Here is a 22,597-nt window from a genome sequence, read left to right on the forward strand (position 1 = left end):
TAGCATCTTTCGTTCCAGGAAGTCTGTGTGAAAGGAAATGTTTTTGCATTTCTATCAAGTTTCCAGAAATGGAAGTTTCTTTCATGGGTGTTTGTTGAAAATGTTCTGCTGGCTCTATCTGTGCTAGAGCTCCTAATTGTTAATAACCTGACTTTTATAGTACTTTCATGCAAACAGGTTGTCGTATTTTACAGAGAAGCAACTGAAGCCCAGAGAAAACAGCTGTTCAAAATGTTAGGAGTGCAAAACTGAAATATGCAGACTATGTGCTGCTTTTTAAGTGACAGTTTTACAGCTGTTCTAAGCACAGCTCTAGGTAACTTGCAAATGCCAAAAATAGTAAAAGGTGCCTTACTTGCTGCATTGCATGAGAGGAAAATCAAATCAAATCAAATCAAATCAAATCAAATCTACCTATTTTTATTGTTAAATGAACATCCCCAAAACTATACTTTCACAATGTGCAAGGACTATGCTCACCACTCTATCCTATACCTGCCTCTTGTCCAAGATCAGACTTCTCCCCTTCTTGTCTCATTTGTTCAGTGGAAGAGCAAATTCATTTCAGACTAGGGCAAGGTCTTCTTCACTGAGCTCAAAGAGCAGTTTTGCCTGTTGATGAAATATTAAATGCCATTCCTCACTGGTTCTTCAGACAGCTTCACGTGAACCCTGTGATGGATGAGACATTACCATTTGTCATTAGAAAGACATCTAGCCACAACTCTGAAATTTAAAGTGCTGCCTGTGTATAGTCAGGTGAAAGTGAGTAGTGTGAAAGTCTGGATCAATACCCATGCCTGCTGTTCAGCCTTCCCCACATAACTGTCACCATCACAGGCTTTGGCCGTGTAGCATTGTGTGCGCACCCACACAAGTAATGCAACCCACTGCTGTTAGGTTAGAAACACAGAATCATAGAATCAACCAGGTTGGAAGAGACCTCCAAGATCATCCAGTCCAACCTAGCACCCAGCCCTAGCCAGTCAACTAGACCATGGCACTAAGTGCCTCATCCTTTTGTTGAACACCTCCAGGGATGGTGCCTCCACCACCTCCCTGGGCAGCCCATTCCAATGCCAATCACTCTCTCTGTGAAGAGCTTCCTCCTAACATCCAGCCTGTACTTCCCCTGGCACAACTTGAGACTGTGTCCCCTTGTTCTATTGCTGGTTGCCTGGGAGAAGAGGCCATCCCCCACCTGGCTACAATGTCCCTTCAGGTAGTTAGATGGCATTTTGCAAGTGTATTAACGGTGAGAGACATTAAAGAGAGAAAACTTTCTCCTTCACCTTGGATTTACACAGAAACACCAGTCACAAACCCAGAGGAACAACGCACAGCCCTGCTGCCTTACCTAGCACCCCACAAACCGGCTGAGACACCGGTAAGCCGCGCCACTCTCGTACACTTGTAGGTTTGACCGGCTCGTTTCACGCGGCGCCGTGACACCGTTACCGGCGCGCTGCAGGACACCCTTTCCCCTCACACACTGCGGCGCCCCCTCGCCCTGCCAGGCGCACTGCCGCCTTCCTGCCCTCTCCCCGCCCCTGCCAGGCGCACTGGCGGCTGCGACGGCGACCGCGGCACGCGGCAGCTCTTCGCGCCAGCGGGCCCCGCGCGCGCGCTCGCGGGCAGAAGCGGCGCCGGCGAGGCGCCATGGCCGGCGAGTCCTGCCTGTCCCACTTAGTGGCGGGAGGCGACGAAGGAGGCGACAGCGATGACGATGGCTGGGACATCGGCGTTGTGCGGCATGAGCCACAGGTGAAGCCGAGCCTCCCTGCTCCCGTCGCCCGGCAGCTGGAGCCTGCGGCCGGATAGCGCGGTGGAAGTGGTGTAGGCCTGAAACTGCAGTGAGGGGGCTGCGGCTCGGGGGAGGGTGCCTGACAGAGGGCAGCGGCTGCAGCCAGTGCCTCTTCTGTGGTTGATTCCTAGCTGATGATAGGCTAGTCCAATAGTGCATAAAACGTAAATTTGGGGAGTTTATCTTCTTACATAAGACCTCCCTTAATGTTTATTTAAAGCGTTTTATTCCCCCTTAAATAACAAACCCTAGTCCCTATTTCAACATGAGAATAAATTTGAAAGTGAGTGGAGGTCTGTGAAACTGTTTTGTCTTAACATAGGAAAGAGTCTCCAACGTGTAACACGAAAATTCTGACATCATTCTATCTAATAGATAGCTTGAGGTAGAGGGAGATTTTGTGAGACTTTTTTGCCTGTTGGTTTGTCTCATGGCTGGAGCTGGAAAATGGAAATAGTTGAATACATGTCATACTCTTTTCAACATAATAGTCAGCTTTATAGGGGCTTTAGCACTTAAATTGAGGTTTCTGTTCAAAGGTATGCGTTATTCGGAAATTGCTGGCTGTGTAGAACAAAAGTAGCACTAAATTATTAAATTGCCGTTTCTCACTTGGTTTTCTAGACACTATGCACACTAAAATACTTGCCAAAAATGTTTACAAGACTACAGTGTGCTGGGGAAAGTTGTATGATTCTGACTTGTAACTTAAAAACTTACCATGAAATATGACTTCTTTCCGTACCCACTTCTGTCTGCAAAGAGACTAGTGAACAATCCTCCATTTGGTGTAAGTGTTTAATCTAATGTAGATAGTGCCAGCAGCCATCTAAAGTTGTGTCTGCAGCAAATCTGTGATGTTTGTGAAAGGGACTTGAATCAGACAAATGTGTGATGTGTAAACTGGTACTTTGGTTGGGATTTTTTAACTGAAGTCGTTCATGGTGCAGCAACCTCTGCCACCACAGGAGTAGGAGGAAGGAGGAACAGTAACCCATTCCAGTGGTGGATTCATGCTGTGTTAAGCCAGTCATTGAATTACATTGCTCTAAGCTCTAACTTATGTCTGATGCATATATTTTTCTAATGTTGTGCTTCACAACATATGAAATACGTGAAAAAAACACATAAATGTTTAGCAGCAATTTTCTACTGCCAAAGGATGAAAAAGAATCTTAATTGAAATCAAGTTCCATTAAGAAAAAGGTTCCATTCTCTGAAAACACAGGTATTTTCACTTTGACTAGTTAATTTTAAAATTTATGTTTTACAGTAGGCCATAAGCAGGTCTACAGAGATTTAAGAAGGAAATTTTACCTTGTTACTCCTCCCACCTAGTAATTGTCAATGAAGAAATCATTGGTGCTTTTATACCTAAATCAAACTGCAGTTTTTACCTTGAAACAGTTACTAGGTTTTGTCTTGACTTTTCTTTGTCTGTCTAGCAGTTGGATCAAATGTTGCAGGCAGACAAGAATGAAGCATTAAAGAAGGCTCTGCTTTCTGGTGATGTGCCATTAATTGAAGAACTATTAAACACTGGTGAGAAAAGTTATGAAGCTGAATGTTTTTAATTGATCATGGCAAGCTTCAGAGTTCCTTGTTTCAGAGTAATGTCTTGAGTGCATGTAAAAATATGTAAATGTTTGCACTGCAGGATACAAACTTATGTAAGGATGAAATTAGTTTTTCAGTGCGTCAGCATGCAGAATTTCAGCAAATTCCTTGTAATTTGTATTTCTTTCATCTGTCAGGAAACCTGAAAATTGAGAGAATTAATGCATGAAATATGAAGTAAGATAATTTGAAGTAATTTTTTTTCTCATTTGCAGCCCTATGTGATACTGTTGTCCTGCTGGACAAAGATTTTGTGGTTCTGAAAGGTCTAATAGGGTTTATGTGGCATTTGTCACTAAAACGTAGTTTGACATAGAATCAGACAGGTTGGAAGAAACCTCCAGGATCGTCCAGTCCAATCTATCACCCATCACTATCAATCTACTAGACCATGGCACTAAATGCCTCATCCAGCTTTTTCTGAACACCTCCAGGGATGGTGACTCCATGGCCTTCCTGGGCAGCCCATTCCAATGGCAAATCACTCTCTATGAAGAACTTCCTCCTAATATCAAGCCTATACCTCCCCTGGCACAACTTGAGACTGTGTCCCCTTGTTCTATTGCTGGTTGCCTGGGAGAAGAGACCGACCCCCACCTGGCTACAGCCTCCCTTCAGGTAGTTATAGACAGCAGTGAGGTCACCTCTGAGCCTTCTCCAAGCTAAACAACCCTAGCTTCCTCAAACTCTCCTCACAGGGCTGTGCTCCAGGCCTCTCACCAGCTTCGTTGCCCTTCTCTGGACATGTTCCAGTATCTCAGCATCACTCTTGAACTGAGGAATTGTCTTAACACTAAAAGCCTTTCCTCCTGTGTTACTCGGTATTTGTCAATAATGTGCTTCTGTTATTCAGTGTTAGGAGGACTGGATCACTTATTGCAGAATCCAGGGCAATTGAAAACTGCATAGCTGAGTTGGCCTGCCTAGTGATAATTGTTGGGAAGTTCTGCTTCAGCAAACAAGCAGAATACAGTAGCCAAGTGCTTGCTCTCTAAGGGAAAGCTATCTTACGGCTGGAATAATGTAGTTTCCTAGTTAGCAATGTTTTAATCTGAGTTTCTAACCAATAATACTACTTGACCTTTAAGAAAAAGACTTTCTCACCACAGGGGAGGGCATGGATTTCTTTTTAAATAGCAACTATTGCACAGGCTGAAGCACAGAGTTGTAATACTGAGTGAAATATATCTTCTCTCTTGCTTTGAAAAAAACATGGTTTTCTTTATAAGCAGAGCTTTTAGTGAAGTCTGTGCAGGAGAGTGTTTTAACTGTTTTGTTAGAGCCACCCAGTTTTAATTGCTTGTGTTTCAGTGCAATGGCAATCGTTCATTTTTTGTGTTGATGCCTACTACATAATGAGCAGTTCTGTGCAGTTGGAAGAGGAGAATGGATGTCTGTAAGAGTGTAAGGTCATGCCAAATGTTACTGCAGTTTAGTGTCCATCTCCTGCAATGCACAAGACAGTATCACAAGAGAACTGCTGTTTCCTCAAAACATGCAATTTTTGACCCATCCAGTGTTGTCCTGCAAAGCAGTAGAGCTCAGTGTCTCTCCAGCAAGGATGTATTTCTGAAAAAAAGGTAACATTGTCATTTTCAGGATTGATGCTCAGATTAAATCTTTGCCTTCTAAGTTGCCTTTAGTATATGTTCAGTGGAGCTTGTAGGAGGCTTACTACCAGCACTTGACCAAACTCAGGGTTTGTGTTGTAAGTGGATTTCCTAGCAACAGTTGAGGCCACTCTTTCAGGTGGAGTGAGAACATGTTGTCTTCTGCCTTGCTTAGCCATTGCTTTAAGAATGTTTGATGCTGAGGCAGATTTATAGAACTGCTTTAGGAAACAGACAAGCACAAGGTTCTGTCTTGCCCTTCCTATAAAATCGCAGTATGCTAAGAACAAATTTTGAAGTACCTGTCACAACGTAATGTAAGCAGGTAGCAGGTTCAGGGAGAACTTGGTCATTTTGATCTGCTTTGGGAGTAAAATGCTTAAGACCATACAGCTCACCTGTTTTCTTCAAATGGAATTAAAATAATAGAATCATAGAATCAGCCAGGTTGGAAGAGACCTCCAAGATCATCCAGTCCAACCTATCACCCAGCCCTATCCAGTCATCTAGACCATGGCACCAAATGCCTCAGCCAGTCTTTTCTTGAACACCTTCAGGGACAGCAACTCCACCACCTCCCTGGGCAGCCCATTCCAATGGGAAATCACTCTCTCTGTGAAGAACTTCTTCCTAACATCCAGCCTATACCTCCCCCAGCACAACTTGAGACTGTGTCCCCTTGTTTTGTTGCTGGTTGCCTGGAAGAAGAGACCAACCCCAATCTGGCTACAACCTCCCTTCAGGTAGTTGTAGACAGCAATGAGGTCACCCCTGAGCCTCCTCTTCTCCAGGCTAAACAACCTCAGCTCCCTAAGCCTCTCCTCGTAGGGCTTCTGCTCCAGGCCTTTCACCAGCTTCGTCACCCTTCTCTGGACACGTTCCAGTACCTCAACATCTCTCCTGAATCGAGGAGCCCAGAACTGGACACAGTACTAAAGGTGTGGCCTGACCAGTGCTGTGTACAGGGGAAGAGTAACCTCCCCTGTCCTACTGGCCACACTGTTTCTTATACAGACCAGGATGCCACTGGCTCTCCTGGCCACCTGGGCACACTGCTGGCTCATGTTCATTCAGCTGTTGATCAGTACCCCCAGGTCCCTTTCTGCCAGGCTGCTCTTAGCCACTCTGTCCCCAGCCTGTAGTGCTGCTTGGGGTTGTTGTGGACGAAGTGTAGAACCCTGCACTTGGCCTTCTTAAATCTCATCCCATTTGCCTCTGCTCACTCATCCAGCTTGTCAAGGTCTCTCTGCAGAGCTCTCCTACCCTCCAACAAATCGACACCTGCTCCTAACTTGGTGTTACCTGCAAACTTTCTGATGATGGACTCAATCCCCTTGTCCAGATCATCAGTAAAGATATTTGAACAGCACTGATCCTCGGGGAACACCCCTAGTGACAGCTGCCAACTGGATGTGGCACCATTCACCACTGCTCTCTGGACCCAGCCCTCCAGCCAGTTCTTAACACATATCATTAACACATATCAGTGAATGTGTCCAGCCACGAGCTGCCAGCTTTGACAGGATCTTCTTGTGGCAAATGGTGTTGAAGGCTTTGCCGAATGTCATAACAATTTGAGCTGGTCAAAAATAAAGCTACAGTGAAATTCTCTACTGTTTTCATTCATCAGTCTTCCATTTTTCTATCTTTGCATGACTGCTGCAGTTCATGTGATCTTTTGTGAAGAGTTCAGAGAATTAAAGTAGTAGTAAACAATGGGAAGGAACAATTTTTCAGCCAATTTGGGACTGAATCCTGAATCAGCTGAGAGCAAACTATAGCTGGTGAAACAGTGGGTGGGAGGCGTCAGCAGCTCTGATGTAACTCAGCTTTAAGGTACTGTGAAACCACAGCTCAGACTGACAGACTTTAATAAATCAATGCTCCTGTTAGTCTTCTAGAGTCAAGCATTTTAGAGCTTTTCTATCAAATAAATTGGATTGGAGTATGAGTGGGTTCTAATACTGAGAGCTGTTTTTGAACTAAACAAAAGTCTTTTGAGACCTCATTCTTTTGGTGTCAAATGTGGAATTATTTAGTGTAAAACCTGTGTTTAGAGGTTGCTTGTGGTTCTTTGGGTGTTACCTTGTTTACATGCATGCTCTATGTTGGTCAGTGTGGCCAGTGATGTATGTGTGTGCCTACTGAAAGTACACACTTGTCATTGGTACTGGCTGTACCTGGAGGTGTGGAGCTACAGCAACCTTCTCTCTCTGCCTGTTGGATCTTGTCTGATTTTTCACTAGAATTTTTTTTTTTTCTGGTAAAAACTGCCATCTGCTAGTTAACTGCCCTGCAAATCAGAGAATAAAAAATGCCGTGAAACAGGGAAATCCTAGTCAATATGATCTTAATAGTCTGGCAGGCAATCTGTTTCCGTGGCAGTCCACTTGGCTTGGCAAGAATCAAGATTTTTCATTTTGATTGGAGAAAGCTATTGCACATAAGTGGAAAAAACAGAGGTTCTGTGCACTTTTCTGTAATTGGTTTGTGGGTAAATTTATTATTTACTGTTTTTTTTCAATATGCTCTTTCTGTGGTACTTAACTTCTTGGACTGAAAACTGAGCTTCCTTGGTGTCAGTTCCTAAAGTCATTTTCTGGTGTTCTAGATAAAGGTGTATTAAAAAAATGAAAATGGTGTGAGAGATTTCTCTCCCTAGGACTAAGCACAATTTTTAGCAATGTTACATATTGAGAATAAGGTTTATAACATGTGTGTTTGTTGTAGTGCAGTCTTATGATTTTAGTGTCTTAAATTTTGACAGGTGTAAGCATAGAATCTAGATTTCAGTTTGGATGGACTCCGCTGATGTGTGCTGCCAGTGTGGCTGACTTTGTAATAGTACGTCTTCTTCTGGACAGAGGAGCTAATGCATGTTTTGAAATAGGTAAGATGTGTATGAAAAATATTGGCTAGTAATGCTAAGTACCAGACAATCCTGTCCGTCCTTGTCCTTCTTCTACATATATATATATATATATATATATATAAAATCACAGTAGAACTGGGATGTATAACTTTGCCAGTTTCACAGTAAAAGTAGTAGTGTTAAAATTAAATTGGTGTTCTTGGAACTTATCTGGAATCAGTGGATGGGTTTTCTTGTTCTTTCTCATTCTGTCTTTGCCCACCACCTCTCAGTCCTCAATTACTTTTTTTAAAAGAGTGTTTGGAAATACTTGTACAGGAATTCTAGCATAAAGCTGTAAAGTTAAAATTTTATTTCTTTGATCCTGTTGTGAAGTATGTACACACAGAAACAAGATAGAATCCCAAACAAGATGAACAGCTTTCCTGCTCATGAGAAATTAATATGAGCTTCTGTTAGTTTTTCTATTAAGTGAAAACTATTCTTTAGTGTGTTACTAAATCACTTTTTTATGAGTTCAGTGTACCTTCTAAGTAATATCAGTTCCTATGTCAGTTTTTTTGGCTTAATAATACTTTTTTCCTACTTAAACTGTGGTTATATTTTTTCACTTTAATTGTTTTGGAAGATTTATCAAAAAACCAAACTGCAATACAGAAGAAACTGATGCAACACGTGGTATTGCCAAGTACAAGAAAGCAGTGATCACTTGCCAGTATTTGTAATAGTAGTAAGCTGAAATGCAGATTATACAAATCTGGCTCTGAAAATTTTCTTCCACTTCTTGGCAAGAACATGAGGTTAGACTGCCTGCACCAAAAGCAGTCATACTGTCAGATTATGTTCCTTTTAGCCATCTTCAGAGAATTTCCATGTGGCTGCCTACACCTCATACCTGTTCCTTTTTTATGGCTATAGAGAGCTATTAATGGGGCAGAAACTACTACAGGCATCGTTTTTGACTGGTGGGTTAACCAGCATCCATGGCAGCTTTTTCATTGTGTCACCAAGCTATGTTTGCCCTGAGCAACACCTTGCTAGGGCCAAGTTTCTCAGCTTGTTTTCTTGTTAATATGTGTAGGGAAACAGTAGCTAGAGTACTGTCCAGCCAAGAACAGTCCTTAAGTCATTGATTCAGATCAGGCCGTGTATGTTCAGTAAAACTATGCCATCCTAAAGAGCTATGGTCATCAGTCCTTTTGAGTTTTTTTACATCAGCAAGTGTCAGGTAATCATATACTAATTGCTGCATAATGCTTATAATCCTCATAAAAGATGGTTTTAATTATAGCTGTTACCACATTTCAGTCATTCCAAGTGATTACCTAAATTTTCCCTTTTTGATATTTAGAAGAGCAAGGAACTAATGTAGCATTGACTATGCAATAGGATCAAAATCCCAGCAGCATCCTTAAAGAGTAAATTCACTGGCTTTTCTGGGTTTCTCAGCTAAGCTGAACATAAGCTAATCTTTTGCAGTTTCTCTTTTGCAGAGAAAAACTGGTAAGAAACCTGAGAATTCTAAGGTGTTACTTCCCCCTTACTCTCTCATTCATAGGTATGAGTTAAAAGAAATTCATTTTCCACTCTATTGCTATATGAAATGCTGTATCCAAATACAACTACAGGTTTCCTATAAATGCCATTCCAAATTAATGGTGTTTGTCATGACCTTTGTTCAAAGTCCTGCCATCTTTCTACTCATATTGTTATTCATAACTGGATACAAGCTGCTACTGGGGAGACTCAGACTGGATGCCAGAAAACAAGTTTCACCATTTGAACTATTAAACATTAAAAATCTCCCAAGGAAAGTGGTGGATTCCCCTACATTAAGACAGTTTTGAGGCCCAGCTTCACAGGGTTCTGGGCCATCTCATTTAAATTGTATTACTCTGAAATGTTGGTCTAGATGATCCTTGAGATTCCTTCCAACCTGATATGGTATGGTACTCGTATGGTAAAAATCTGTCAGTGTATCACATTATTTACTGAAATGTTAATTGCTTGCAGTTCAGGAGTTTAAGCTAACCTCTGAAACTTTTTTCTTTTATCTGACCTACTGATTGATATGTGTGAGATCTACATGGGGTAGTTGAAAAAAAGGTGTATTAAAAAAGCAGATGAATTGCACTGCAAAACTAAGGTCATTGTTTGGAGAGGTGGAGGACAAGAAGTGGTGAGAATTAAGTAGAACAGAGTAAAGCACATAAGAAACTTCTCTCATTTACATATAATAAAATCTGATCTTGGCTGAGGAATAAAAATGTTAATACATCTGTATTATTTAAATGTATACAAGAAAGTTAGAAAATATGTTGTAACATACAGTGTGTTTGAAGTAGGCACAACTGCAGTAGGTAGCCAAAAGTATACCTATTAAACAAATTGTTGAAGACATGTTTGAACTTGTGAACAAGTTTGTACAATAAGCAAACTGGGCAACTATTCAAATGACCTCTGACTCTAGGCCCGGCTAACTCACTGAGGTCTTTGAGGTGTGATTCTTCCCACATGTCTCTAGGAGAACCATGGAAAGGAGATCTCCCTTATTGAGTAAGCAAGCAGCAGTGGTGATTTGTGAGCAAAGGTGGCATGTGACACCCAGCCGGCTTCAGAGCTGGAGCCAATATGTTGATTCCTCTCTCTGAGTCTTCATAGATTGTGTAGAAGGTTTTTAAATCCACATTTAAAACCATGCTTTAATTCTTCTCCTGCCACCACTGCACTACAGTAATCTAGTTTAGTAAGCTTGTTTCCTTCCCTATAAGCCTTGTAGAATCATAGAATCAACCAGGTTGGAAGGGACCTCCAAGATCATTCAGTCCAACTTATCCCCCAGCCTTAGCCAGTCAACTAGACCATGGCACTAAGTGCCTCAAGCCTTATTACTTCCTCTGCCTTTTGTATGGGCCTCTGTTCTCCCTAAAACTGATGCTGTTTATAATTTTCATGCCCTTTTTTTATCCATTGCAGTTAACTTTTTGTAAGCTGTTTTTTCCTTTGGCAGTATTTGGGGAGAGATGGGAAGGAACAGGGACTATATATGATGGTGTGGAACAAGATTTGAGAAACAAGCATCTATACTTAAGCTTCTATTGGTATTTTTCTGGGGATACTTAAAAAGTATCCTAAACATCAACAGGAATAAATGCCATTTGCTCTTACCCTTCTGAGTGTCTTCTCCTCTCAGATGCATTTATCTCACCTGGCATTTCTAGTGACTTTCAGTGGAAGAAAACCAAATTTCTTAGGATTTTCTAAATACCTTGAAGTATCATAGCCCAATTAACAACTCTAGCAAATGTAAAGCCTTTCAAAAGAGTTTCTGTATTAGCATGATATTTACACTTACATATGTAATTTTCTAACTGCAAATTTCAAAACAGATAAGTACACCGTGCTGATGGCAGCATGTAATGCACATGCGTCAGAGGAAAACATCTTGAAGACTGTAGAACTGCTCCTGTCAAGGAATGCTGACCCTAATGCTTCTTGCAGGTACCAAAAAATCCCTTGTCTGTGAATGCAGCATAAAATTTAATACTAATAAACAAAGTTGTCTGTGTAGACATAGGTGTTGTTTGAGATAATGTGTGCTTCATTAGCTAGTGTGAAATGTGTCTAGATACTTATTTCTCTTACCACATTCATTTGTATGAGTAAATAAGACTACGATCAATTTTATCAAATTTAGTTAGGTATGTTCCACAACCAAACAAGGAATAAATGGGTACGATGAAAACTAACCTTAATACTTTAGATAACTGCTGTTTAAAGTCAAGAAATAATGTACTCTGCCTTTTTCAAACCATATTGCCCCTTCTGTATAAGGATGTCAGTTATATCGGTAATCATTTCAATAATTCACGTCCTGCTTTTGATCTTTTTTGTGTGTATCTAGCTATATGCCTCTCACAGCCTCTGACAGAAAATAGAAAATTTCTCAGTAAATAAAATGTATTTAAACTAGTGCAATCTGAAATAATCCAGACTGAACGGACATTTGATCTCCTTTTAAAAACAAGTAACAGCTTGTTTCTTGAATTGCCACTTTATGCCTCAACAGTTTCAAGCAGTGAATTATGAGATGTCTGAAGTTGCATAGTCTGATGCAATGTTTCGTTTTGCATCAAAAAGAAAGAAACTCAGGGCTGACTAAGGATTAACTGTCCTCTGCTGGAAAAGAACATAATTTTGGGGTCAAATTGTAACAGCTTCTTTTTCAACTGAGTTCATTTTTTTTTGTTCTTAATATCACATGTCTTCTGCCACATTACCTGAGATATGTAGACTACGTAACTCTAAAAGGAACTGGAGGGTAGTTGGTTTTCTTTGGGAGCATTCAATTACCTTGGGCTTTGGGCCCTGGACCTCACTATTAGCACAGTATTGATAGCCAGAGGTGCTGGCATGTGCTGAAATGCCATTGATGTCTGGTAGCAAATTTAAAATTTATTCTAATTAGAGAAGCTAAAAATTGTATCTTAAAGAAGAGAAATCTAGGGACTCTGAAATAATGACATTGTTACCATCAGATAGCTGGGTGCTAGGATAAACATCCTGCTTTAAAAAATGGGGAAACATTACTAAACGTCAAGTGTTTGAAAATGTAAGCCAAAGTGCAAAGCTGCAGATGGACGTTTGGAAAGGCCTTCAGCTAAACTCGGTGGGAGGGTAGGGGAAGTTTAGATTCTGACACAAAATATGGCAATTTTAGGGGCAGAACTTTATAAACTCAGAATACGTTTCGTATAGTCGGTCTTGACATGAAACTATTTATTTGCATTTGTCTGTTTAAAAAAACCTTGTGCTGACATGAGTTATGCTTGCATACATCAGATATAATGCCCAGTTGTGGTTTTTTTCACTTTTGCAATAGTAGTTTTTCTAAAACTAAAAGTTGTCAGTCAGAAACATTGTATTTGCAGCAAACAAAAGTAGAAGTTGACAAGGTCTATTGTTTTGGTTTGCTGTTCTTTTTCAAAGATTTTTGTGCTGCCTGTATTCCTTGCCAGTATTTGATAGCTGTGCACACTACTTCATCATGCTTAAGCAGCAGTTGCTGCTTTTTGTGGGCTTCTTCCACCGTGCTCTGAAATAGGGTAATAAACCAAATCAAGACAGTTTCTGTGAAGATAGGGGATCAAAACAGATCGTCTGTGTGGAACTGCAGCCCCATGTCACGTGTTTCATTACAGCCGACAGGATGGCTAATAGGCAGCCTTCAGAACTGACAGTGAGTTGAGATTACTTTTAAGAGTACTTCCTGTGTGGTCAGTTTACTACAGGTTTTAAGACCTAAGGTTCACGGTTTTTGTCTGTCTCAGCATTTAAACAGAATGATTTTAGGAAGCTTCTCTTGTCCACCAAAAACTGAAGTGTGTGAATAGAAAGCAAAATACTTAATTTTACTACAACATAGAGTTTAGTTTTTATCCTCTGTCATGCTTTTGGGGCTGCCAGTAGACTTTTTTATTTCATATCATCTGGAGATGATACATAGAAATTCACAGATTTTTTTGTCTACTTCATTAAGTGTGTGTAGAGCAAAGAAGTGCTAGTGAGAAGTAAACTGATTCTTTGAAATGCAGTCAAACAAGAGTTCAGGAGTGGGAGGGTAATGGTTTATTTGCAATAGAGTATTCAGTGTTCAGTAGAGTTACTTTTTATAGTTTTGCTAAATCAAAATTTGGAACTGATGTTGATGGCTGTAAAAACAGTTTTGTTAATGAGAATATAGTGTATAAAAGCATGAGTACTAACTGCAGAGATTTGAAAGATAAACAGTAGTAAGGTTATGTGAAACAAGAAGGCGTTGTTAAGGTCTACTCTGCATAGCCTCTGTAGAGTTGTGATAGTCTGAATGCTTCATTTAAGTGAATGCTACCTTGAGAAATTTGTTATGATTAGCTTGTAGCATTCACCCTCCTCTTGCTCCAAACTGTAAATTATATATTTTATCCTTTTGTAAGGCCTGAAAGTATTTAAGCAACCTTTAAAAAAAAGAAAAAAAAAACCAAAAAGAAAAGCCCCAAACTCTTCTGATGTGTTTCTTAAAGGTACCCTGGTGTTATGAACCTTGGGCTGTGATTTTGCTGTAGGCAGAAGGCAAATGCACTTCTGTAATTTACAGCACAGTTAAGTCCTGGTCAGTGACAAAGCTTGACTTAAACATTTCTGCTCTAAAATGGTTATGCATTTTATGTATGTTTAAGGAAAAGGTTTTTTGTTGTTATTTTTGTGGGTTTGGTTTTTTTAATGTTTGTTTGGTTTGGGTTTTTGTTTGTTTGGGTTGAGGTTTTTTTGGGGGTGAATATTTTAAGAACTAGACCTTTGTCTTTTGTCACTGTACAGCTTGAACTATACTGTCATGTACCTGAATGCATATATGTGAAAATATAATGACTGCTAAGGTCTGATACTAAGTTGCCTATATATGTTGACTTACACTTAAATTCAAGTAGCTTTAAGGGATATCAAAACCAGGTTTGTGATGCAATTTTTGGTCTCTTGTGCTCTCTTGAGAAGATGATGATGGAATGGGTAAAATGTTAATCTCATAATTTCCTGGTTTGCAAAGTAGTTCTCTGAGTTGCATCATCAAAATAAAGCAATCACGTAACACCTCAGTTTTAGCAAGGTACTTACTACTGTTGATAAGGTAGTAGATCTGCATTGCCACATAATTTCAAAGACCTTGAAATTATTACCATATGATAATTAACCATGCCAAACTACAAACTACATTTCAATAAAAGTAAATAGCCTGTGAAAAAATAATGTACTACAGTGCATTTTATGACTGGTGCAATGAAATTGTGGAGTTTGATACTGATTAGGTCAAGACCTTTGCTCCATCTCAGTGCAAAAAATACCTTGTGATGTTACACTCTGTTTTACTTCATGCCTTTGAAATAGTTTTTTGTTCTTGTATTATGAACTCAGGACAGAAAGACTTCTGTTGGATGAACATCAGAACAGAGGGATTAGATGTAAAAAATCAGATGCAGAACTGTATTTACTGAAGTATTGTGTTCAGTTGGGCTATGTCCACACATCTCCTCTCTGTCCTCTTGCCTGAGGTAGGGAGAAGCAAAAGGCATGGTAAATGCAAGCATTCTCTTGAGTTTGGAAGAACTTTTGAACATTAGCATTGAGTCTTTTGGTAAGGGGAGGAAGCTTAGACACTGAAGCAGATGATTGTACTTCTCTCAACTAGTATTGACCCTACAGTAGTACCAACAGGCTTGCAACTGTTCATCGTAGTTTGTGGACAGAGGTATGAAATACATTGGGGCAATAGCAACATGGAATGCTATTTTTAATAGAGGTATTCTGATGAGGTATTGTGTCTTGGAATGTCAACACAGCAGCCTTTATGTAAAACAGAAACAAAACTTGCAACATTCTATCCTGAATATGTTAAACTTCCCATCACTGCTTACTCTGATCATAGATTATTTGCATAGAAATGTTTTTGTTGTCTTTCTTAACATGACAGAGTTGCCCTTTTATTGGAAAGGTGGAGTAGATTTCATGTGTATGTGCTGAATTTCTTGACTGCAGCCTCACTTTGAAAGTAAGGTTGAAAACAGTGGATGTAGATAATCCATTTAGTTTTCCACTTTGTACCAAAGTGTGCATGTTTTTAGCTACATCATCTTGCTTATAAGAATATGGTGGAGTAAGGATGTGGCAAGATAATTGGGAATGTCATGGCATAGAGTTCTGCCATCCCATTGTTCATTTTTATGCTAATACCTTTTATTATCACATCATCTGTGTTTTTCTAGTCATGTGAAGTTAACTTTGTAGCTGCCTATCTTCCCACCTCTGTTTGATGTAGAATTTACACAGATGCCTTCTTTAATTTTGAGAACAACTGTGTAAACAGTTCAGAAGCAGAAAGGTACAAGAAGTGGCAACCTGAAATGAAGTCTAAAACTAAGGAACCTGAAACAGCTATCTCCTTTTCCCCTCTTCTTACTACAGCTGTAAGTTCTATTCTTTTAGGAAGTACTGCTTCAAAAAGCTTAGTGGTAATGGGCTGGTATAGGGGACATTTTTCAGTGAGAGAGATGATAATCACTGTGTCATCTGTTTTTGTTATGGCTTGTGGGTATCCAGGGAGGCTTCAAGTGGTAGCTTTTAAGGCTGTTCCACTCAGCTTGCTTCCTCGTGGTTATGTTTTGCCCCATTTTTTTGACAGGATGAAGTAAGCCTATAGGAACCTCTGTATCTTTCTGTAGATCACAGGATCACAGGATGTTAGGGGTTAGAAGGGACCTAAGGAGATCATTGAGTCCAACCCCTTTGCCAGAGCAGAACAATACTATCTAACACAGATCACAGATGAACACATCCAGACAGGCCTTGAAAGTCTCCAGAGAAGGAGACTCCACAACCTCTCTGGGAAGCCTGCTCCAGTGCTCTGTGACCCTTACAGTAAAGACGTTCCCCCTTGTCTCGAGGCGGAACCTCTTGTGCTGCAATTTACACCCATTACTCCATGTCCTATCACAGGGAGCAAGTGAGAAGAGCCTGTCCCCCACCTCCTGGCCAGCCCTCAGATATTTATAAACATTTATCAAATCCCCTCTAAGTCTTCTCTTTTCCAGACTAAAAAGTCCCAAGTCTTTCAGCCTCTCCTCATAAGCCATGCCCTCCAGTCCCCTCATCATCCTCGTAGGCCTCCTTGGATTCTCTCCACCAGATCCCTTTTCCTCTTAAACTGGGGAGCCCAAAACTGAACACAGTATTCAAGATGAGGTCTCACCAGGACAGAGTAGAGGGGGAGGAGAACCTTCCTTGATCTGCTGGACACACTCTTCCTAATACACCCCAGGATCCCATTGACCTTGGCCACAAGGGCACATTGCTGTGCCATGGTTAACTTGTTATCCACCAGGACCCCCAGGTCCCTCTTCCAGCATAGATGGCGCATACAAAATTTTGGATAGCCCTGAAAAATGAAAAACATTTTGGTTTTGTCTTTTCTTCATAAAAGCAAGGAGACCTAGAAACAAAAACAAAGAAAACAACCCTTCATTTGAATGAAAGCAGTGAAAAAAAATGTTTTATTTTTTAAGTGTGGCATAGCTGGAAGGAAACAGTTGGAACAGACATCATATTTAATTAATAAATTGTTTAAGTGTCCTTTAAGATTCTATTTATTTACTGACTATGGCTTGAGTATCATGTTCATATGGCAAATTGTGCCATACCAAAGGACTTCATGGGTGTTTGGACGAGGTCATCTAGAAGACAGATAGCTGAAATGCTAATGTCTGTACCATTCCTCAAAATTATGAAATGATTCTTCTTTTATCTCCATGGTTATGACTGACTGTATCTTTTATGTACATTTTTAGGTTATGGTAAGGTTACAGTAAGATGTGCCAATGCATTTAATTTCTCTTCAACTTGAGCAAGAAACAGCGGATCTCGAATCTTGAAGCTTGCTGTTGTATTCGTTGGGGTTCTTTGCAGGGTTAGGAAAACGAGAATTATTTTCACTAATGCTGTAGTCTCCCTCTAGTGGAAGTACGCGTAAATGGACCTTGCTTTCTTATCTGATGCCTTTGTATCGTGTCCCGAGACATTAAAAGTTGCCTTCTCATATATAGTGATGCACAAATGCAGTTGCTAATTCATGCAGCACTACATATGTTTCTATTCTAACTCTAAAATAGAATGCTTCAAGTACTAATTGTATATTCTTGTTAGTGGATCTTTTAAGTGTCATGGGTTTTACTTAAAAATGGAGAGACTTTATAATTGGCTTTAGTGTCATAAAGTTGTTATCTTGACTTCAGATACTATGTCTGCAGCACCGTACAGCTGTAACCACTACAGTATATCTGGTTGGAAAAGACTTTCAAGATCATTCATTCTGGCTTTGAACCCAGCACTGAAGGGTCAATACTAAACCACATCTCTGCAGGCCAGGTCCATACACCATTTAAACACCTCCAGGGATGGTGACTCCACCAGTGCCCTGGCCAGACCACTCCAGTGTTTGGTAAACCTTTCAGTGAAGAAATATTTTCTAATGTCCAGCCTAACCATCCTCTGGTGCAGGTTATAACCATTTCATCTATGATTCTAGTCCTGTCACTTGCCACCAAGGAGAAGAGGCTGGCCTCTTTCTCACTCCAGTCTTCCTTCAGGTAGTTGTAGTGAGTGATAAGGACTTCCATCAGACTCCTTTCCTCCAGACTGAATAACTCCAGCTCCCTTAGATGTAGGTCATGTGCTCAAGACCCTTCATGAGACTCACTGTCCTTCTCTGTACATGCTCCAGCACTTCAATATCTTTCCTATAGTAAGAGGCCCAGAACTGAGCACAATACTCGAGATGTGGCCTCAGCAGTACAGTCAGTAATAAATACTTCAAAGGCAATGGCATGGAGAGTCTGTCACAAAATCACCCTGCGGTTTAGGTTGCAAGGGACCTACCACTGGACAGAAATGTGTGGGAGTGAGCATTCTCACTGGGCATGCAAGTTTGATTTCTCTTGCTGCAAACTGTTAGGTTGTGATAAACTTCTGTTAATTCTTTAAAGTGCAGATTTCTGTAGATGTTTATGTCTACATATAGATAATCCCATCTAGCTCTCTCATCAATTAGTTGTTATGTTACAGGAATGGATTATACTGCTTTTCTCTGTTTTTGTAGTAGTCTTTGTAGGATCACATGGTAATCAGGTCAGAGGGAACCTCAGGAGGTTTCTAGTCCAACTGCTTCCTTAAATCTGTGACAGTGGGCTAGGTTGCTATCTGGTCTTGAAACTTACCAGATGTGGAGACTGCAAAACTCTGAGGTACCAGTTCCACTGATTGTGCCCATTATAAAAATGTCTCCTTATATTCAGTCAGAACTTGTGCTTTTGCAGTGTTGATGGACTAAACTGAATTAGTTATAGACTCATGCAGGTCTCTTCATTTCATTACTGTGTTCCTTTCTCTCATTGACTCTATGTCTTCAGGGCCTGATTACCTTTTATTTTTCTTACCTCCAAATATTTGACTTTTTTCCTCCCTATCATAAGGTTCTTTGAAAAAAAAATACAACTCGGTTTTTTTTCAGTGCATTTTTACCTGCATTTGCATGAGACAAGATGTTATCCTTTTGTGAATGAGCCATACCAAGTAACGATGAGCAAAGCCTTAGTTATAACAGTAATCTGGAAGGAGGTAGTCCCTCTAGCGGTCGGTATTGAACTTATAATGAAACACTATAGGTAAGGACAGTCAAAGAATAAATGCCAGGAGTCTGGAAAGATACTTTTCTAACACAAGCTACAGAGCAACTTATTTTTTTTTGTCCTTCAAAATATTCAGAGCAATTCACAATGGTTTCATCTTATAAAGATCTCAGCAAAATACAAGCTCAGGAGACTGTTATCATCCTTTGGGTTATCAAAAAGAGTATGATGGATAAGATGGTGTCTGTAAATACTTCTTCAGTAAATGTTAGGAAATAGTAGAATATATTGGAGAAAGAGCATCAATGCATGCACTTCTGGGAACAAAACAAAGGGTAAAGGGCAAAAACATTTGATGTTGTTTAGTTTTAATTGTTGAAAAGTTAAGATTATCAGTATGGTATATGTATGTAATTCTGAAGACTGCTCTTGGGCACACTCTGGGCCAAGGGTGGCTCTGAACATTGGTGACACATGTGCACACTACTTTTGCACTACTCCTGTGCACACTGGCAAGAGCTGTGTGGCCTGTGTTTTTTTTGCTTACGTTGTTTTTACTACAGAGGATTTTGCAAATATGTACATATTTGTTGTCCTTAATATTCTTCCTCTTAAATATTCACCTGTTATTAGAACTTGCTCTCCACAAAACTGTGTTTCTTCTCAGAACTTTGCATTTACATGAAACAGTTTCATCACTTAAACTGTCCTTTGAAAATTGTTTTTGAAGTAAAAAATGGATGTTTTTGACTGATATCCTTTACTTTTACTAAATTGAAAGCTGTGATCTGCAGTTACACCAACTCCCTTATGAAGGGAGGTCTGTGTGCTGCACAATAGGCCTGCTGCTGGGGCTATAGTAGCAGTAGGAGGAATTGTCTTTAAAAAACTGGTATGATATATAGTTCAGAACCAAACCAGAAATGGTCTAGTCACCAAGCTACCATGTTTCATAGCTGAGACATGTTAAGGATTTTTTTGTGTTAATGCACTACTTGAATTTGGGGATGATGAAACATGTATTTTTTTTAAACTTTTTCTCCTGGAAGTACTGTAGATGTGCTAGTTTGAGGAAAATTGGAATAAATTAATGAGAGAAATTAGATTATAGGCTGTGAAAAGGAAACAGTTATGTCTTCTTTACTCATAGGCTTGCTGAGATGTATAAAAATAAGAACACAAATATAGATAAGACAGTGAGTGTGCGTGTTTCTGTTGGAGCCTGTGCTTTCTCCCTGGGCTGCTTCTGTGTGACTAATCCTTCTATTTCTAACCCCGTGCCCTTGCCAATCCTCCATCCTCACCTTGTGCATAAGGTATACTCTGGGGTAAGGTAGATGGGTAGAAAGAAGGTGGAAGGGTGGTTGGGAGCCCCTGCTGCGGACTCTGATTTTCTGGGAGGAGTATTGTGTTTCTGTATTACTTTTGACTTGTATATTTCTGTATATAGCTGTATATATTTTGTAAATACCTGCTTGCATATTGTGCTGAATTGTAAATATAAAGCTTAGTTTCTTAATTTCCAGCCAGTTGAGTCTAGTCTGGATGATTTCATAAGACTGGGGGGGTGAGTAATGCCCAAACCGTCACTATAGGTTTATATTCTAAATTCCTAGAAGAGATTTGTTGAGTTTCCTCTTCAGATTCTTTCATGTGGAGGACAACTATTTACTTCACAGGTTCATTTCAATCAGAAAATAAATGCAAAATGCAAATATTTAAAATTTGCCAGCTGGACATAAATGAATTGCTGAGTCTGTGCATTCTGCTAAGGTGACTCCTGCTGAGCATGAATGTGGTATCTTGGACTTTCATTCTCTGCTTAGCTCTTCTGTAGAACAGAGAATCCACAGAATTGAGGTGCTCTACTTTTGATAATGCAGTTGGGTTTTGGTATCTTGCAATCTTTTTTTTCACCTGCCCCTTTTCTTTCAGGAAGCAAATGACTCCACTGATGCATGCAGCTAGAAGAGGCTATCTTCAGGTTGTTGCTCTTCTTGTTGCACATGGATCAGATATAAATGCACAAGATGAAAATGGATATTCAGTAAGTGATTTACTTATGTGTTGTAATTAATGATAAAAGCTCAAAAATCCTGACCTCACAAACTTGTTTGAAAGTAAAACTTTCTGAGAAATACATTGTTAAATTCTTTTGCTTTAACACCACTTTGAGATTCTTTTGCATTATTTGTCTTTGTCTCCAGATTCTACCATGTAAGAACTGAGGAAGGTTGCACTGTTGATTGAAACTCTATTTGATTTTGCACCATATGTAAACTTGGTAAAATGAAGTTATTCTTTGCAGGCATTAATGTGGGCATCAGAGCGTGGACATAAAAATGTAATTCTTAAGTTGCTTGAGCTGGGAGCGGACAAAAACCTACAGACAAAAGATAAGAAAACAGCAGCAGAGCTAGCAATGATCAATAAACATTCAGAGGTATCTCATTTCACATCTCATTGAAATGCAATTTTTGTATTTTGCTCCAGATATCTGTTAATTAATTGTGTAATTTTTTTGTGTAAGTATTACTTTAATAACTGAATTTATAGCAGCCAGTCGAACAGCTGTGCTATTACATATATCTTAAGGCTGTTTTCTGTTATATCCCAACTTTTTGCAGGTCTTTAAAAGCCTGCTTTGGGAACTACCTGAAGGGAGGTTGTAGCCAGGTGGGGGTTGGTCTCTTCTCCCAGACAGCCACCAATAGAACAAGGGGACACAGTCTCAAGTTGTGCCGGGGGAAGTCTAGGCTGGATGTTAGGAGGAAGTTCTTCACAGAGAGAGTGATTGGCATTGGAATGGGCTGCCCAGGGAGGTGGTGGAGGAGCCACCTCTGGAGGTGTTCAAGAAAAGCCTGGCTGAGGCACTTAGTGCCATGGTCTAGTTGACTGGATAGGGCTGGGCAATAGGTTGGACTAGATGATCTTGGAGGTCTCTTCCAACCTGGTTGATTCTATGATTCTGTGATTCACTTGGGGATTTCTGTTTATTCAGTTACTTTTTCAGATTTCTTGACTTTAGATTTATAACAAGGGATTATTGATGTTAGTAATGTTGATGTGAGAAGTAGGAAATTAATCGTTTTTTTCCTGCCTGACAAAGCGTGTATGAGAATGCAGATAATCAAATTGTGTTGCAGGGTATAGTTTCTGATTGATTCAATGTGGAAGTGAAAAAGCTAAAGCTAAATGGGGGAGTACTGGCCATCTTCAAATTCTAATCTAAAGAGTAAAGAAAATGTAAAATAATGTAAATTATCTGTGTAGACAGAGCTACTGAAGGCAACATATATTCTCTTTAAGAAAGTCTGCTAACTGCTGTCACCAGTTGATGTGTCATGGTTCAATTGGACCAGAGAGCTGTGCAGTTTGCTTTCAGTTGTCATTTCCAAAGATACAGAGACCTAGATTTTTGCACTGTCTCTTCAAAGTATGTAACTCTAGTGAACTGCAGTTCACTTTGCAGCTTCCTTTTGTG

The 22,597-nt window shown here is 40.0% G+C and overlaps 1 protein-coding gene across 2 annotated transcripts in view; it reads left to right on the forward strand.

Annotated features, from left to right (window-relative positions):
- The first annotated feature begins 1,637 nt into the window (after positions 1-1,637).
- Positions 1,638-22,597, forward strand: part of ASZ1 (ankyrin repeat, SAM and basic leucine zipper domain containing 1) — a 39,158-nt gene continuing 18,198 nt past the window's right edge. Inside the window, exons 1-6 of one of the 2 annotated variants that reach the window (XM_064142886.1) lie at positions 1,638-1,764; positions 3,250-3,346; positions 7,799-7,921; positions 11,293-11,404; positions 21,049-21,160; positions 21,422-21,556. In XM_064142886.1, the coding sequence (XP_063998956.1) occupies positions 1,660-1,764; positions 3,250-3,346; positions 7,799-7,921; positions 11,293-11,404; positions 21,049-21,160; positions 21,422-21,556 (684 nt within the window). In that variant the 5' untranslated portion in view covers positions 1,638-1,659. The remainder of the gene's footprint in view (positions 1,765-3,249; positions 3,347-7,798; positions 7,922-11,292; positions 11,405-21,048; positions 21,161-21,421; positions 21,557-22,597) is intronic. The other variant, XM_064142887.1, reaches the window with a different exon arrangement.

The sequence above is a fragment of the Pogoniulus pusillus genome, chromosome 4, assembly GCF_015220805.1.
Source record: "Pogoniulus pusillus isolate bPogPus1 chromosome 4, bPogPus1.pri, whole genome shotgun sequence".
Lineage (NCBI taxonomy): Eukaryota > Metazoa > Chordata > Aves > Piciformes > Lybiidae > Pogoniulus > Pogoniulus pusillus.